Source organism: Pongo abelii, chromosome 12, assembly GCF_028885655.2.
Source record: "Pongo abelii isolate AG06213 chromosome 12, NHGRI_mPonAbe1-v2.0_pri, whole genome shotgun sequence".
Classification (NCBI taxonomy): Eukaryota; Metazoa; Chordata; class Mammalia; order Primates; family Hominidae; genus Pongo; species Pongo abelii.
The window spans coordinates 26419264-26432920 of record NC_071997.2 but is presented as its reverse complement, the minus strand read 5'-3'; the positions used below and the strand labels follow the sequence as shown (position 1 = coordinate 26432920).

At 37.4% G+C, this 13657-nt stretch overlaps 1 protein-coding gene across 6 annotated transcripts in view; it reads left to right on the top strand.

Annotated features, from left to right (window-relative positions):
• TMEM131 (transmembrane protein 131) overlaps nt 1-13657 on the top strand; it is a 241469-nt gene that overhangs the window by 144056 nt on the left and 83756 nt on the right. For all 6 annotated transcript variants that reach the window (XM_024242528.3, XM_063713349.1, XM_024242527.3 and 3 more), the window contains 2 exons: nt 10970-11086; nt 13304-13426. In XM_024242528.3, coding sequence (XP_024098296.2) covers nt 10970-11086; nt 13304-13426 — 240 coding nt within the window. The remainder of the gene's footprint in view (nt 1-10969; nt 11087-13303; nt 13427-13657) is intronic.

Here is a 13657-nt window from a genome sequence, read left to right as displayed (position 1 = left end):
AGGGTATTCGCTTTTTATTCAGTCATCTTTGCACTGTATCACTAAGTAAAATAAGCACTTGTTACTTTTGCAGTTTAAAACGTACAAGAAAATGTAAATTAAAAATAATTTTGCCACCCCACCTATGTGGAAAGAAGGAATTAATTTAACAAATATTTATGAAGTGTCTACTTAAAGTGCCAGGCACTTTTGTTTTTACCGGTGAAAACAGAGATGCTTATCATACATACTCTGGGGGGTTTGGGTAAAGTCAGCAGCAGAGGGAAGGCAAGCATGATAGGTAAATTTTATAAGATCTTAGAAGATGTTACAAGGTCAGAAGAAGAGTATAAGATCAGAGGCTTAGGTGTGCACAGGGAAGGCGGCGCCATTTTAAATAGGGTGGTCAGTGTAGGCTTTATTCAGAAGGTGACATTTGAACAAAGACTCGAAGGGCGTGAGGTAGGACTGTTTGGAGGCAAGTGAAATATATGGAAGAAGAGCATTCTAGCCAGAAGGACCAAGCAGTACAAAGTCTCCATTGTTGAAAGCAGGCCTGTTGTGCAAAGACAGACAGCCAGACCAGAGTGAGCACGGGTGAGAGGAGAAGTAAGGGGGCAGACCATGAAGGGTCTTACAAACTATGGTTTGACTTGACTCTTTTTCCTGAATGATGTGGAAAGCCATCAAAGGGTTTTGAACAGAGGAATGAAATTGTAGCTTTAGGTTTTAATAGGATCATTGTTCATCAAAAATAGGACAAGGGACACCAGTCACATTGGCTGTTGTCATACTCCAGGGTAAGAAGATGATTAGATAATTACTCTGACCAGAGTGGTACGTGGAAGAGGTGAAGAAAGGAGTTGGACTTGGGATACAGGGATACCTTGGAGATATTATGGGTTCCGTTCCAGACCACTGCAGTAAGCCAGTCACAGAATTTTTTTGTTTCCCCATATATATAAAAGTTATGTTTATACTATACTGTGGCCTATTAAGTGCAGTAGCATTGTGTCTAAAAAATGTACATACCCTAATTGCAAAAATACTTTATTGCTAAGAACTGCTAATGATCATGTCAGCCTTCTGCAAGTCATCATCTCTTTGCTGGTGGAGGGCCTTGCCTCAATGTTGACAGCCACTGATTGATCAGGGTAGTGGTTGCTGAAGGTTGGGATGGCCGTGACAGTTGCTTAAAATAAGACAACAGTAAAGTTTGCAACATTCATTGATTCTTTTCACAAAAGATTTCTCTGTAGTGTGCAATGCTGTTTAATAGCATTTTACCCACAGCAGAAATTCTTTCAAAGTTGGAGTCAATCCTTTCAAACCCTACCTCTAAGTTGATGTAGTATTCTAAGTTCTTTGCTGTCATTGTCAGCATATTCACAGCATCTTCACTAGGAGTAGATTTCATCTCAAGAAACCACTTTTTTTGCTCATCCCTAAGAAACAACTCCTCTTCCGTTCAAGTTTTATCATGGGATTGCACAAATTCATTCACATCTGCAGATGCCACTTCTAATTCTTTTCTCTTGCTGTTTCTACCACATCTACAGTAACTTCTCCACTGAAGTTTTGAACCCTTCCTTCAAAGTCATCCATAAGGGTTGGGATTAACTTCTTCCAGCCTCCTATTGTTGACATTTTAACCTCCTCCCATGAATCACAAATGTTTTTTTTTTTTTTCCAAGATGGAGTCTCACTCTGTCGCCCAGGCTGGAGTGCACTGGCACAATCTTGGCTCACTGCAGCCTCTGCCTCCCAGGTTCAAGCAATTCTCTTACCTCAGCCTCCTGAATAGCTGGGATTACAGGCCCATCCCACCACTGCCAGCTTTTTTTTTTTTTTTTTTTTTTTTTTTGTAGAGATGGGGTTTCACCATGTTGGCGAGGCTGGTCTCGAACTCCTGACTTTAGATGATCCACCCACCTCAGCCTCCCAAAGTGCTGGGATTACAGACTTGAGCCACTGCGCCCGGCTACAAATGTTCTTAATGGCATTTAGAATGGTGACTCCTTTCCAGGAGGTTTTCAATGGACTTTGCCCAGATCCATCAGAGGAATCACCCTTTGTGGCAGCTATAGCCTTAAGCAATGTATTTCTTAAATAACAAGACTTGCAACTTGAAATTACTCCTTGATCCTTGGCTGAAGAATGGATGTTGTGTTAGCAGTCATGAAAACAACGTGCATCATCTTGTACATTTTCATCAGAGCTCCTGGGTGACCAGTTGCCTTGTCACTGAGCAGTAATATTTGGAAAGAAATCTTTTTTCTGAGCATTAGGTCTCAACAGTGGGTTTTGAATATTCAGTAAACCATGTTATAAATAGATGTGCTGTTATCTAGGCCTTGTCCATTTATAGAGCACAGGTAGAGTAGATTTAGCACAGTTCTTAAGGTCTCTAGAATTTTCAGAATGGCAGATGAGCACTGGCTTCAACCTAAAGTCACCAGCAGTGTTAGTCCCTAATAAGAGAAAGAGAGTCAGCCTGTCCTTTGAAGCTTTGAAGCCAGGCACTGACTTCTCCTCTTTAGATGGCATCTTCCAACAGAAGGCTGCTTGATCTACATGGAAAATTTGTTGTTTAGTGTGGCCATGTTCACCAATGATCTTAGCTAGATCTTCTGGATAACTTGCTGCAACTTGTACATCAGTATTTAATGCTTCACCTTGCACTTTTATGTGATGGAGCTGGCTTCTTTTCTTAAACCTCATGAATCGATCTCTTTTAGCTTTCAGCTATTCTGCAGCTTCCTCCCCTCTCTCAGCCTTCACAGAATTAAAGAGAGTCAGGGCCTTGCTCTGGATTAGACTTTGGCTTAAGAGAATGCTATGGCAAGGCCAGGCGTGGTGGCTCATGCCTGTAGTCCCAGCGCTTTGGGAGGCTGAGGCAGGTGGATCACTAAGGTCAGGAGTTCGAAACCAACCTGGCCAACATGGTGAAACCCCATCTCTACTAAAAATGCAAAAATTGGGTGTGGTGGTGTGCACCTATAATCTCAGTTACTCAGGAGACTGAGGCACAAGAATCGCTTGAACCTGGAAGGCAGAGATTGCAGTGAGCCAAGACCACGCCATTGCACTCCAGCCTGGGCATCAAGCAAAACTCCATCTCAAAAAAAAAAAAAAGAATGCCGTGGCTGCTTAGCTCTTCCATCCAGACCACTAAAGCTTTATCCCTATCAGTAATAAGGCTGTTTTCCTTCTTTACCACATGTGTGTTCACTGGAATAGCATTTTTAACTTCCTTCAACAACTTTTCCTTTGCATTCACAGCTTGGCTGTTTGACACTAAAGGCCTAGCTTTGAGCCTCTTGGCTTTCAGCATGTCTTCCTCACTAACCTTATTCCAGATTTTGGTTTAAAGTGAGAGATGTGCAACTCTTCCTTTTACTCCAACACTTACAGGCCACTGTAGGGCTACTAATTGGCCTAATTGTAATATTATTGTATCTTAGGAATAGGGAAGCTTGAGGAGAGGAAGGGAGTTGGGAGAACAGCAGTTGGTGGAGCAATGAGAACACACATAACATTTTTCAATTTAAGCTTGCCATCTTATATGGGCATAGTTTGTGGTGCCCTAAAACAATTTCAGTAGCAACATCAAAGATTACAGATCACCATGCAGATAATAATAATGAAAAAATTGGAAATACTGCAAGATTGCCAAAATGTGACACAGAGATACAAAGCGAGTACATGGTGTTGGAAAAATGGCACTGATAGACTTGCTTGATGCGTGGTTGCTACAAACCTTTAATTTGTCAAACAAAAAACTGCAGTATCTGCGAAGTGCAGTAAAGCAAAGCACAATAAAATGAGATATGCTGTATGTTTTGAAGATACACCCAACAGGATTTCCTGATGTGGGATTTGAGAGAAAGAGAAGAGTCAAAATTGACTCTAGAGTTTTATCCTGAGCAACTAGAAGGACAGAGTTGCAGTCAGCTGAATTGAAGAAGGCAGAGGGTAGAACAGGTTTCAGAGGTACAATCAGTAGTTCAATTTGGACATGTTAGATTTCAGGTATCTCCTAGATATCCAAGAGGAGGTGGCAAGTAGGCAGTTAGTATTCGAGTTTGGTATATGAGAACTAGACCAGAAATAGAAATTTAGGAGTCACTAGTGTAGATCTGAAGCCATGGATCTGGATGAGATCACCAAGGAAGGAAAAAGCCCAGGGACTGAGCTATGGTACAGTGCTGACTTGGGAAAATTACAGTTTCTTAGTGGTATTACTAGAAACTCAGATCTCCTATCCATCATCTACATACTAGATGTCCAGTTCCGATAGTGGCAGAAAACTGCACTAAAAATTAAACATTCCATGGTGATTTTTCTAACTCTTTGGAGTTTAGATGGGCCTTCAAAGGGTATTGTTTGAATATAGACATTTTTAAATCAAATTAAGTTCTCATAAAAACTTTAAAGGAAACCAGTTTTCCTCTGGATACATTTTCAGTAATAAACATAGGTCTTATGAATCTCTTCATTGACACTAGAACTGTTGTTGGGTAGGAATACCATAATTCTAAAACTTTCACCTTTTTTTAGAGAACATTTTAGATTTTTTTTAGGTGGATACACACAGCATTTATTGTACTAATTTTGCTACTTTTTTTTTCTTTCAACTTTTATTTTAAGTTCAGGGATACATGTGCAGGATGTGCAGGTTCATTACATAGGTAAATGTTTTTTTCACATTTTTTATATCAGAAATTGAGACCCATGTTACAGTCAAGGGCACCTTACAGTCATGGTCAGCCTGGATTAAGGGTGTGTTTTTCCAGAGAGAATGGCACTGGTGGTCTCAACACTACCAAGGAAATATTAAATTTTCTGCTTCAGGTTTTTTTAGACCACTGGTATGTATTCAGACCACACACCTCTATGAGTACTGATATATAGCACAAATTCTAAGAATAAGTTAGTTTTTCTCCCTTCCTGCGGTGCCCAGAATGAGTCACATAAGTTTTCTTCACTGCCCCTTTCTGTGGGTCAGATTTGTACTTGTCATCCTCACTCCTTGTTTTATTTGAAGATCTGTTAGGTCTGCATTTTTGAAAATTCTCTTTTTCTTCTTTTTTTTGTTTTATTCTTGGTAGGGTATAAAACATCTGTATTACAAGCACTGGCATCTTAGATGGGAAAATGATATTGTCATTTTTTGTTTTGTTTTGTTTTGTTTTTTTCATACTGCCAGAGAGTCCTCTCTGTGTCTCTCAGTGCCAGTTCTGTGAATCCTTATATTGTCAGAGGGAGTTAGGAAGATGATAAAAGGGTGACCAGTCATATGATTCTGTGGAATTAAATTCACAACAATAAAAAGTGTGAGTGGACTGCCTGAACTCAGTGATATTATCCACTTCGTTTCAAGATTTTGTTGTTTTGAAGTTAATTTGGCTTTAATCTTGCCCACCAAGAGTTAAACCTAAACATTCAATTATTTGTTCTTGCCCCAAGGGAACATGAACACTAAGACCCTTATAAAAAAAGGTCCAGGCTAAAATATGCTTGAGTGAGTCCGCAACCCTTGTGGATTCACCCAAAACAGTGGAAAAAAAAAAAGAGAGAGAGAGAGAGAGAGATACACACACAGACACACACATATATATACATACACACACTGATATATTTAATATGTATTTGTTTTTAAATTACAGTATACTTGCAGTAAAATTCACCCTTTTAGTGTATAGTTCTGAGTTTTGACAAACCCATAAGGTCATATAATCAACAATTTGGTCAACTCAAACCACTGAGTGTAGCCTATTCCAGAAGACTGTATTAATGGAACCATGTAGCATATAGCATTTTTAGTCTGGCTTCTTTCTTTTAGCATAATGCATTTCATATTGGTTGGTGTAGTAGGCTGTATCAGTTCTTTGTACCACTTTATTATTATGGAATAGTATTTCATTGGCTGGCAATGTCACTGTGTGTTTATTCATTCACTAGTTGAAGACTTTTGGGGTGTTTCCAGTTTGGAGTTATTATAAATAAACTCACTGTAAATATTTACATACAGATTTTAACAGTTTTTTATAACAACTGTTCCAGTTTGTATTCCCATGAGAAACATGAGAGTTTTGGTTGCTGCACAACCATTATTAGCACTCTGTATTGTGAGGTTTGGGTTTTTTGTGATGCGAGTCATTCAGCTAGGTGTACAGTGTTATGCCATTTTTATTTTAATTTGCATTCTCCAGTGAAAATTGATTTTGAGCATCTTTTTATTTGCCATCCATATGTTTTCTTTGGTGAAGTGGCTGTTCAGTTCTTTGCTTGTTTTTTAAGTTGAGTTGTTTGTTTTCTCATTGAGCTCGTGAGAGTTCCTTATGTGTTCAGGATACAAGTCTTTCTTGAGATATGTGATTTGCAAGTCTTTTCTTCCAGTTTGTGTCATACCTTTTCATTCTTTTTATATAATATTTGAAAGAGCAGAAGTTTATAATTTTCATGGTGTCCAGTTTATCAAATTGTTCTTTTATGGGTCATGCTTTGGGAGTTGTAGCTAGGAAATCTTTGCCTAATCCAAAGATTTTCTCCTTTTTTTTTTTCCTAGAAGTACAGCTGGCCATGTGTATCCATGAGCTTCTCATCCATGGATCCAGTCAACTGCAGGTCAAAACTATTTGAGAAAAAAAAAAATAGTGCTTCTGTACTGAACAAGACTTTTCTTGTCTGTACATGTTCAGACAAATAATACAGTATAAACTATTTACATAGCATTACATTGTATTAAGTATTACAAGTAATGTAGCGATTATTTAAAGTATCCCCAGGAGATACGTGCATAGCCAGGAGGATAGGCATAGGTTATATGCAAATGCTACATTGTTTTTTAGCAGAGACTTCAGCATCCACAGATGTTGGTATCTGCATGAAGTCCCAGAGCCAATCCCACAGATACTGAGGGACAACCATAATAGTTTTAGATTTTATATTTAGATTTACAGTCCATTTTTAGCTACTGTTTGTTTATGGTATAAGATATGGATTGCGGATTGTTTTGATTTGTTTTGCGTATGGATATTCATTGGTTCCTGGACTGTTGGTTGAAAACAACTATTCTTTTTCATTGAAATCCCACTATACTTTTGTTGAAAGTCAGTTGACCTTGTATGTGTGAGTCTGGTTTTGGACTCTTCACTATGTTCTAATATGTATCTAATAGACTCTGAAATACCTGTCCTTTCACCAGCCCGTACTGTTTTGGTAACTGTGGCTTTATATTAATTCTTAGAATTAGATACTATGAATCCTCCAATTTTGATTTTCTCTTTCAGAATTGCTTTGGCTTTCCTTATTTCCTTTCTTTATCATCTAAATTTTAGAATCAGCATGTCAGTTTCTTTAAAAAAAATTCTGAGTTTTTTTAATAATGTTCTTTTGAATTAACTTTAAAGATGTACAGAAAAGTAATACTCTCCATATATTCCTCACTCTAACATTCTTCTGATGTTAACATCTTATATAATCATAGTACAATTTTCAAACCAAGAAACTAGCATTAGTATGATACCATTAACTAAAGAACTTATATGAATTTCATCAGTTTTTCTATCAATATACTGCTTTTTCTGTTTCAGGATCCTATTTCATATTGCATTTAGTTGTGACTTCTCCTTAGACTGAAATTTTGGTTCCACTTGCGTTAGATATATAAATCCATTTCAGGAGAACTAACATCTAGTATTGAGTCTTCTAACCCATGAACACAGTATTTTCATTAATTTGTCTTCTTTGGTTACTTTCAGTAATGTTTTATAGTTTTCAGCTTACAGAACTTGTATGTTATTAGATTTATACCTCAGTATTTCTTTGTGTGTGTGTTATCCTAAATAGTACGTTTTTAAAAATTAGAATTCACTTGTTCATTGCTAGTATATGGAGATACAATTGATCATTATATGTTGTTGACCTTGATTCCCATGACTTTGTTAAACTCTTTTAGGAGCATTTTTATAGATATTTTTAGGGATTTTTCTGTGTAGAAAGCCATGTTATGTGAATAAAAACAGATTTTTCTTCTGTACTAATGTGTAGAGCCTTTCATCTCTTTTTCGCGCTTCTTTGCACTTTATTTTTGAGACCGAATCTCACTCTGTCGCCAGGCTGGAGTGCAGTGGCGCAATCTCTGCTCACTGCAGCCTCCGCCTCCCAGGTTCAAGCGACTCTCTTGCCTCGGCGCCCCAAGTAGCGGGGACTACAGGCACGCGCCACCACACCCAGCTAATTTTTGTGTTTTTAGTAGAGGTGGGGTTTCACCGTGTTGGCCAGGATGGTCTTAATCTGTTGACCTTGTGATCCGCCCACCTCGGCCTCCCAAAGTGCTGGGATTACAGGTGTGAGCCACCGCACCGGCCCTCTTTGCACGTCTAATACAGTGTTAGATAGCTGTCATAAGAGAGGGCATCCTTGCCTTGTTTTAAATTTTGGAGGAAAAGCATTCAATCATTCACCATTAAATGCTATGGTAGCTCCTAGGGCAGGAGTGTCCAATCTTTGCTTCCCTGGGGCACATTGGAAGAAGAAGAATTGTCTTGGGCCACACATAAAATACACTAATGATAGCTTTAAAATAAAAAGGCACCAAAAAACTTAATGTTTTAAGAAAGTTTACAAATTTGTGTTGGGCCCAATTCCAGCTATCCTGGGCTGCATGCAGCCCATGGGCTGCAGGATGGACAAGCTTCTTTAGGATTTTTGTAGGTGTTCTTTATAGTATTGAGGGAGTTCTCTTCTATTGACTTAGTTTACTGAGATTTTAAATCATGAATTGATATTAAATTTTGTCAACTTATGTGCTGCTGTTGAGATGATCTTGTGCTTTTTCTTTAGTCTGTTAAGTAAATTACGTTGATTTGACTTTTGAATGTTGAACTAGAATTGCATTTCTAGGATAAAAACTACTTGGTCATGATGTGTTATCCATTTTATATCTTGCCTCGATTCAGTTTGCCAGTACTTTGTAGAAAGTTGTGTTTCTATGTTTACGAAGGATATTGGCTTATGCTTTTCAAGTCTTTATGTGGTCCTGATTCAGGGTAATGCTGAATTAGGAATGTTCTCTCCTGTATGTTGGAAAGTTTATGTAACGTAGGTATTATTTCTTTCTTAAATGGTTGGTAGAGAATTCTTTTCCACGAGTGAAATCCACGTGGCTTTTCTTTGTGGGAAGATTTTAAACCACAAATTAAATTTTAACTGTGTGCATGACTATTTCAGTTTGAGTGAGCTTTGGCAGATTGTGTCAGATCTAGCCAACTGTCAAAGAATGTGTCCATTTCTCCTAGCTGTTAAATTTGTGGGCATAGAGTTGCTTGTAATACTCCTTTATCATTCTTTTTGTGTGTAAAGGGTATGCAATGATGTCCACATTTTAGTTCCTTATATTTTTGACTTCTCCCTTTTTATCACAGTCACTCTGTAGAGTTTTATCCATTTTACAGACTTTTTGAGGCACCAGCTTCGGTTTTATTGATTTTTTTTTTTTTTTTTTTGCTACTTTCTGTTTTCTATTTCATTAATTTTTACTCTTTGTTTTCCTTCCTTTTGCTTACTCTGTGTTTAATTTATTCTTTTTCTAGTGTCTCAAAACAGAAATGTAGATTATTGATGTGAAACATTTCTGTTCAAAATAAGCATGTAATGCTATAAATTTTTTTCCAAGTATTGCTTTATCTGCAGCCTACAGATTTTAATATTGTTCTTTCATTTCCAATCAATTCAAAATATTGTATAATTTCTCTTGTTACTACTCATTTCACCCGTGGCTTATTTTAGAAGTATGTTGTTTAATTTCAGACTTTTTGAGGGTTTGCCGGATATCTTTCTGTTGCTAATTTCTGGCTCAGGTGTGAATAGCACCAGTGTCTACGGCTTCCAGGGCTTTTGTGCTCCCGTGCAAGTTCACACAGTCAGTCTCTAGCAATGTGTAAACATGTTAGCTGCATTTCTAGCTGACACTCCTGTATGATAGCCTCATCTTCTTCTCTTCTCTGCCATGGGTGAGCCAGTATTCCCATTCCATCTGTCCTTGGAGGTGCTTGTCTTTTCTACAATTTCGGGCTAGTTGATAATCTCACTCTGTGATGGGTTCAAGAAAAGTTGTGAATTATTGTAATTATTCTTTTGTTGCACTACATTGCCGTAATATAATGCAACAAAAGAATAATTACAATAATTCACAACTTGTAAATTATTCTTTTGTTGGTGGTAATGTAGGAGACATACTCTCTCTAGCTTTCTTGAGACTAAGGTGAAGCCAGAGTCTTACTACCATGTATTTTGAGCTATAATTTAGGGTTCCAGCCATAGAGGCAGAATGAGAGGGGTGATGGCTTTACATATTAAAATGCATTTTAAGGCTTTGTGTCAGATTTCAGTCTCTTGAACATGGGAGTAGCCCTATTGTTTTGTGGTAATTACATTTTATTTTACTACCTATAGTGACATTCTCAATCTGCAGAAAGTAACAGGAGTGAGTTCCTGCACGTACGTTCACCCCTGCCTTCTTTCCTATTTAAGTTGCTGGGACATTTTGTTCCTTGTGTGGATGGAAGGCAGATTTCAGAAGGTTGAGGCCTGGGCTTATTCTTTGGACTAAAACAAGTCACTGCTTAGTAGTACAGTAGTGTATCTATATGAAAAGCTCAGCCTCAACGCAACTCCTATCTGATTGTCTCATCATGGAACAGCCTGTAATTAGGTACTTCATGCCAGCCTAGTGATTGTTAAATGAACAGAATCCAGGAAACCATCTGTTGTACAAGGCTGTGGCTGGTAATTGACAAAGATATGTGACTGTAGACATTCAATATGGAAGACATCTTTTTAATTATTTTCCATTGCTAACTTAAAGCTTAAACTTTTAAAGGAAAAACTAGTTTATGGAAATGATTCTAAGATACTTGTTTAAGGAACTTGAGCTGTATAATTTTTTTTCTTGTTACAAATTTAACTTTATTTTCTGTTTCAGAAAATTCTTCCAGGAGGAAATACATCATTTGATGTAGTTTTTCTTGCAAGAGTAGTAGGAAATGTAGAAAATACTTTATTTATTAATACATCTAATCATGGGGTATTTACTTACCAGGTAAGAACCAGAATTAAAACTTATTTTATGCAATATAATCATTACCTCTGCCTTATCATATGACAGCCTTTTAAGAAATCAGGAACTCAAAGGATAACAGAAAATGTAGGAGTTTAGACTTAGAGCATTTTTATACTTACAGTGAATATCTCTATTCAATATCTCTATTCAAATCAGACTGAACAGGTGATTTTAAAGCAACAGCTAAAGTGTTAATTTAAGATTGACAAAAGAATAGTGAAAAAATATTTTCATACTGACATAAAATTTTTTTTAATTTTTACTTTTACACACTTATGAAACATAATTGATAATAGTGTCAAGATCAAAACATTCATGTCTACTTTCCTTTAGTAGGTTTTTTTAATAAACTTATTTTTACATAGAATTTTGGTTTAGGTCATTAAAGAAAGTTAATCTATATAGGAGTCATATAGTAAATCTTTTTGTATATCAGCCATTATTCTGTTTGTGAATCAAGATTTCTATATGTCAAGATTAAGGCTGGGTATGGTAGCTCACACCTGTAATCCCAGCACTTTGGGAGGCCAAGGTGGTAGGATCACTTGAAGCCAGGAGTTCGAGACCAGCCTGGGCAACAAAGCAAGACCTCATCTCTACAAAAAACATTTTTATAAATTAACTGGGCACAGTGGTGAGCACTTGCAGTCTCAGCTACTCGGGAGGCTGAAGTGGGAGGATCACTTGAGCTCAAGAGTTCAAGGCCACAGTAAACTATGATTACACCACTGTACTCCACCTTGTGTGACAGATCAAGACCACATCTCTAAAAGAAGAAAAAGATTCTTAACAATAATTGCTCATATTTGTCCAGCAGTGTACTATACATGCCCTTCTGCCTATGTTATAGGTACAGTTATTCTTGAAGTTTTAAAAGGTTAAATAATTTGCCCAAGTCATGCTATTAGTAAGTTGTTGAGGGGGACTCAAACTCATGTCTTTCTAAGTATAAAGACCATAATCTTTACCACTGTGCTGTGCTGCCAATGGAACTTGAGTGTTAGCTCTGACACATTACTTTACAGTTCCTGTGCTTTTTTTTTTTTTTTAAACATTTCCTCCCCAGTACCCGTTAACTCTGACACATCATATAAAATAAGGGTCAGTCAGAGTCAGTGTTCCCTTTCAGTAAGGACCATGTCTTCTGCTTACGTATGGTGAGTAAATCTTTAGCAGTTGCTTAGTAGGCATTCAGTACGCTGTTGATGGTTGGTTCAGTAATTTTGAAGTGCTAGACAGATCTTACCCATTTAGCATGTATTTGTTGAGTAAATGAAAAGACTATCATAAAAATGAAGGTCATTGCCCCACGATGGCATCCCACAATAGATCTAGGTGATGGCAGCCAGTCTGGACTATTGAGGGTCATGATCAGGTTGTTCTCAAGGTGACCCCAATGGCAAGCTGTCTTCTTTCTTTACCTCTTCACATCTAGTCTTTCACCAAGTCTTCCTCCTAAATATATCTCCAGTCTGTTTACTTCCCTCCTCCTCACTACCACTGCTGTCTTCCAGGCCACTCTCACTGGATTACACGTTAGCTGTCTGAATGCCCTCCACTCTCCCCCAACACCGTCTGTTACTCACTCTGTAGCAGAGGGAATTTTTTTAAAAAATCTTTTTATTGGTACCCAGTCTGTCTCCAATACTACGATATAAGTTTCATGAGACCCAGCACATTATCTATTTTTTTTACTGTTGAATTGTTCACTATTGTATATGTGCCTAGCACCTCATAGACACTTAATAAATAGCAATATATTAATAATATCATTTGAATTACTGGTTTACCCTGCTTAGTCAACCTAGGGCCATCCCATGTGGGAATGACCTGGGGCTGGGCTTGGTATTTGAGAGGTTGTCTGGGCTGTAGATCCATCTTCTGATGGTTGGGGTCAGGAAATCTTTTGACTCCCTATTTTCTTCTTTTGTCTATTGCATGCCTTCTTGAAGGACTATTATTCAGTTTCTGATATATTAAAGAAATCATTCTAAATTCACATACATAGTAAATCAAATATGTAGCCAAATCATGTACAGAAACGACATTTGTGGGGTTTTTTTTTTTAAATAAAGGGATTGTTAAGTTTTTTATATATAAATTAAATTTGCCAGTCTCCCTAGATCAGTCAGTTATAACTAAAAATATTAATTATAAAAGCAACTAAAATTGCATTTTTTCCCTCCACTGAAACAGGTATTTGGTGTTGGAGTTCCAAATCCATATCGATTGAGGCCATTCCTTGGGGCCAGAGTCCCTGTGAATAGCAGTTTCTCACCTATAATAAACATCCACAATCCTCACAGTGAGCCTTTACAGGTGAGTTTATGATGGTGATTTTGAATAAGCTTCATTTTGGTGGGAATTAATGCTTAGCATGAAATCTCAGTTTGTTACAGTTTCCAAGACTATTTAAAATAATAGGGTTTTATAGATGTATTGAAGAGGGGTATTACTTTTAGTACAGCTTGCTGCAGTCTGAATTTTGGAATACAGTAGTCTGGATTTTGAATTTTTTGAATCATTTTTAAAACGACTGTGTCTTCTCTG